The sequence below is a fragment of the Nicotiana attenuata genome, unplaced genomic scaffold, assembly GCF_001879085.1.
Source record: "Nicotiana attenuata strain UT unplaced genomic scaffold, NIATTr2, whole genome shotgun sequence".
NCBI lineage: Eukaryota > Viridiplantae > Streptophyta > Magnoliopsida > Solanales > Solanaceae > Nicotiana > Nicotiana attenuata.
Window position 1 is genome coordinate 299,974 of NW_017670653.1, and position 5,374 is coordinate 305,347.

Sequence of the window (5,374 nt, forward strand, 5' to 3'; positions counted from 1 at the left end):
AATAAGGGAAGTTCTTAGCCCTATGCAGAGAAATGAGGCAATGCTTAGCCTAAACGGGGAGAGTCAACGATTAAACATGAGGAAGAAAAGTGATTCTTAGTTTGACGCATTTGTGCTTGGCTACTTCTGTCGGTGTAAAAGATAGTTGTCTTGTTATATATTCGTGGACGTGCTTGTTATGTCCGTTATGCTTGCATCCAAAGACAAATCATGAGTTTTTAGGGGGAAAGGTCAGTCCTTGCTTTTGATTCCGCCTTTGCTCCTTGTCTTGATGCTTTGTTCGAGTAGCCTTGGGTAACATTTGCCTACTACGGAAGTGTGATTTTTTGAAAATATGCATGTACGGTAAATCATTTGTAAGTAATGCAATTGCTTTTAAAAATACTGAACAAAAGTAAATAGTTTGGTTGAATCGTAGACTGTGACATGCTTTGAGACATTGCGACCTTCTTAACTCAGAATTTTGAGGACCCCCTAAAAATTTTGCCCCAGTTTAATGTATACTTCTAGCGATTCCTTCCTTGGTGATCCTTGATGCAATAAGATTGATGAAAACTCGAACTCTTGCCCTGGTTTCTAACCGTATAGGGGAATGAAGATTTTATTATGATGTGACCAAACCCATAGGGCTGCCTACGTATCCCCTCTTAAATGTGATTTAGGTCAAGTAGTTCATGTTACATCAAAAGAAAGTGAAAATGCAATATCAAACATAATATCTCTTGACGACATTCGAATTGATAGATTTTTTGCCATATTTCTCCGTACATCTCTTCAAGTATAAGTGCTCCTCCTGTCAATACTGGGTGAACCATGTAAGGGCCTTGCCAGTTAGGTGAGAATTTTCCTTTTTCCTTGTCCTAGTATGGGAAGATCCGCTTCAACACCAATTTCCCCAATTGCCTCGATCTAACCTTCTTGTTAAAATCCCTTGCCATTCTATTCTGGTAGAGTTGATTGTAACACACTACATTCGTTCTCTTACCGTTAATGAGAGCTAGTTTCTCATATCGGCTCTGTACCCATTCCACATCGTTTAGCTCGGCCTCCTGTATGATTCTTAGGGAAGGAATCTCCACCTCGGCGGGTATAACAGCTTCAGTGCCATAGACCAATAGATACAAAGTTGTCCCAGTTGACGTGCAAACTGTGGTGCGTTATCCGAGCAAAGCAAGTGGTAGCTTCTCATGCTATTGCTTGTAGTTATCCACCATCTTCCTTAATATCATCTTGATGTTCTTGTCGGTGGCTTCCACGACTCCATTCATTTGCAACCTATATGATGTATAATTTCGGTGCTTGATTTTGAATGTTTTACACATGGATTTCATCATATCACTGTCGATATTGGTAGAATTGTCAGAAATGATTGACTCAGGTACTCCAAATCGACAAATGATACGATATCGAATGAAGTCTGCTACGACCTTCGTAGTCACAGCTTTATAGGAAGCGGCTTCGACCCACTTTGTGAAGTAATCTATAACCACCAAAACGAATCTGTGTCTTTTTGAAGCATCGGGTTCAATCGGTCTGATGACGTCCATGCCCCAGGAAGAGAAAGGCTAGTGTGAACTCAATTGCATTGAGTTCGTTGGGTGGCACCCGTATCATATTAGCATGTACTTGACATTGGTGGCACTTTTGGACATATTTGATGCAGTCTCTCTCCACAGTCATCTTGATGCAGTCTCTCTCCACAGTCATCCAGAAATGCCCTACCCCGAATATCTTCTTGGCTAGAACGAAACCGTTCATGTGTGGTCCATAGGTTCCGGCGTGTATCTCTTCAAGCAGCCTAGATGCCTTCTAGGCATAGACACATCGCAGCAATCCCAAGTTCGGAATCCTTCTATACAAAGTTCCTCTGCTCTGAAAGAAGGGATTGGCCAATCTATGAAGCGTGCGCTTCTAGTATGTGTAGCATTTCCACGGTATTCTCCTTTCTCCAAATACTCCTTGATATCATGAAACCTTAGATTTCCATTGATTCTTCTTCAACGTGAGCACAAGCTGCTTGCTTACGAATCTCTATCGGGATAGGCTCAATAAAATTCTTGTTTGGATTTTGTATCATGGAAGACAAGGTAGCCAGTGCATCGGTGAGTTCATTTTGAACTCTTGGAACATGTTTGAATTCCATCTTCGTGAACCTCTTGATCAAATCTTGCACATAGTGCAGGTATGGCAATATTATAGTGTTCTTAGTAGTCCATTCTCCGAGTACTTGATGTACCAGCAGATCTGAATCTTTGATTACCAGCAACTCCTGAATATTCACGTCGATGGCCAATTTGAGTCCCAAGATGCAAGGCTCGTATTCTGCCATATTGTTGGTACATGGGAACCTGAGCTTGGCGAATACTGGGTAATTTTGACCAGTTTCTGATACCACTATAGCTCAGATGCCCACTCCTTTGAAGTTTGCGGCTCCATCGAAAAACATCCTCCAACCATGATATGTTTCGACAATATCTTCCCCTACAAATGACACTTTCTCATTGGAAAAATACGTTTTTAATGGTTCGTATTCTCTATATACAGGGTTCTCTACAAGGTGATCGGCCAATGCTTACCCCTTGACTGCCATCTGAGTTACATAGATGATGTCGAACTCATTTAGCAACATCTTCCACTTTGCTAGCTTACCCATAGGCATGGGATTCTGAAAGATGTATTTCAATGGGTCCATCCTCGATATGATATATATGGTGTATGCGCAGAAGTAGTGCCTCAATTTCTGGGCTATCCATTTTAAGACACAACAGGTGTGTTCTAACAAAGAGTACCGGGCTTCGTAAGGTGTAAACTTTTTACTCAGATAGTATATCTCCTGCTCCCTTCTCTCGATTTCATCATGTTGTCCCAGGATGCAACCAAAGGCTCTATCCAACACGGACAGGTATAGCAATAAGGTTCTGTCGGGCTCTGGTGGACCAGCATGGGTGGTTTGGATATGTGCTCCTTGATTTTATCGAAAGCCCTTTGACACTCTTCGGTCCAGCTTGCCGCAAGTCTTGAATAGCTTTAATTTTAACGAGTCTAACTCAATACCGCGGGGACTGACAATAAAACCCAGCAACTTTCTAGTATGGACTCCGAAAGGACATTTCGCAGGATTCAACTTCAGATTGTACCTTTGTAGTCGATCGAAAAACTTCTTTAGGTCTGCTATGTGATCCGAACTCCTCTTGGACTTGATAATGACATCATCCACGTACACCTCTATTTCCTTGTGTATCATATCGTGGAAAAGAGTAGTGGTAGCCCCGACATTCATCAAACCAAATGGCATCATTTTGTAACTATATATCCCTCATGGCGTGATGAAGACTGTCTTTTTGGTGTCCTCTTCATCCATCCAAATGTGATGATATCATGCGAAGAAATCCACAAAGGATTAGAGTTCACGTTTGGCACAATTATTGATCAGTATGTGTCTGTTGGGCAATGGGAAATCATCCTTAGGGCCTGCTCTATTCAGATCTCGATAGTCAACGCACACCATGACCTTCCCATCCTTCTTCGGAACCAGTACAATGTTGGCTAGCCAAGTTGGATACTCGACCACCCAAAGGACCTTGGCTTTGATCTGCTTGATAACCTCTTCCTTTATTTTTTGACTTATATCTGGCTTGAATTTCCTGAGTTTGTGCTTTACCGTCAAACACATAGGGTTGGTAGGTAGCTTCTGAGCCACTATGGATGTGCTTAATCCTGTCATGTCGTCATAGGATCATGCAAAATATCCTCATATTCCCTTAGAAATTTGATGTACTCTTCCTTCTCTGATGGCGATAGATGAATGCAAATGTGAGTTTCTTTGACTGTTTTAGAATCCCCTAAGTTAACTGCCTCGGTTTGTTCCAAATTGAACTTGGGTTTGTTTTCAAAATTTTCTACCTCTTTGACAATTTCCTCAGGTACTATATCATCTTCCCATTCTTCTAAATCACTTTCCTTATGTTGCGTTGTCTCATTACATGTCACGGTTGTAGGTTCATCAGGATATGTAATAATTATGTTGAAAAAGAATGTAGAAAGATAATAATATAAATAAACGAAAAGAAATGGTGCATTAATAAAACTTAAAAACTGTCATCAAGTATGACTCGATGTCTCGAGTAATTATTTCAATACAAAACACTAAAAATGTCATAAATGCCAAAAACAATTTTAAAATAAGTCATGCTAGTTCTGCCAAGGCTATCCAGGTGCTCGGCGAGCCCGGGATAGTACATCAGTCCAATTCCTGAGAACAGCTCCTTCTCCCACTGTCTGAATGGTAAGGTCTTCCTCCTCCACCAAGATTGCACTGTAGTCCATATTTTCCTCATCCAAAAATAGCTTCCTCATGCCGGCCAAGACCTTATCTTCCTCGGATCCTCAAATCACATCAGCCTGGCGAAATGTCTGGTGCAATAGTGGTATGGGTTGTTCCAATGGATATTGAAAGTCACGCCACGACGGTATCCAATCATTATATTCTTGCACGGTGCATCCATATCCAAGACCAAAGGTGGTACCATGATATTGTGGTCGTATCGGTTCTAGGATCCCTTGAATCTTTGGACCAAGACATTTGCCTGGTTCATACCCCAACCACATCAGTATTCTCTCTATCTTAATTCTCCATCATCGCCCTTTCTCGTTTGCGTTTATCCGCTTAATGCTATGATATGTTTCCCCCTAATTTCCTCTTGTTCGCGATAGCCGGTATAGACTGGTTGGTGTAGAGGGTTACTTCCATCTCCGTGAATAATCACCTCTTGATGATTCCACTCGAACGGTGAAGAGTAGAAGCGACTGCCCTAGGTGCATGTATCTACGGTCGTCCCAATAACAAGTTATAAGTTGCGGATATATCTAACATATAGGATTCAATGTTGAACCAAGTTGGGCCCATCTGTAAATCCAGTTTGATCTCTCCGATAGTGGCACTTTGAGACCCATCAAATGCCTTTACGTTCATACTTTCCATCCATATCTCATGCAGGCCTATACCCAATTTTTTCAAAGTAGTCACTGGGCATATGTTCAGACTTGAACCCCCGTCTATCAGAACCCTAGCAATGAACTTGTCTTTATATTGCACAATGATGTGCAATGCTTTGTTTTGTCGTAACTTACTTCCTTCGTCGGGTACGGTACGTCCTACTACTTTCGTTTGGTAAGNGAATAATTGAAAAATGAGATTATTCAGGAATACACATTGAATGCTGAGATTACGCATTGAATTTCTGGTAGTAGATCCATAATCAAAAAAGTGTTTGTGATTGTTCCAGAAGAAATGAAACAAAAGATATGGTAGAGCTAGGACAGTTATTGTATGAGGTCTACCCAATGCTAGATGCAGAGGCGCATAATAGATCGA

General features: G+C 41.3%; 1 protein-coding gene across 1 annotated transcript; it reads right to left on the reverse strand.

Annotated features, from left to right (window-relative positions):
- Positions 1–860: 860 nt before the first annotated feature.
- Positions 861–1,547, reverse strand: LOC109241915. Its single transcript, XM_019408743.1, has 2 exons — positions 1,319–1,547; positions 861–1,147 (listed from the first exon to the last, which is right to left on the reverse strand). The coding sequence occupies exons 1-2, from the start codon at positions 1,545–1,547 to the stop codon at positions 861–863; spliced, it is 516 nt and encodes a 171-aa protein (XP_019264288.1).
- Between the last annotated feature and the right edge of the window lie 3,827 nt (positions 1,548–5,374).

Coding starts and splice junctions, on each gene's coding strand:
- LOC109241915 (XM_019408743.1), bottom strand. CDS start 1,547: ATGGACGTCATCAGACCGATTGAACCCGATGCTTCAAAAAGACACAGA. Junction 1,148..1,318: donor TGATATGATGAAATCCATGT/GTAAAACATTCA, acceptor AACGCACCACAG/TTTGCACGTCAACTGGGACA.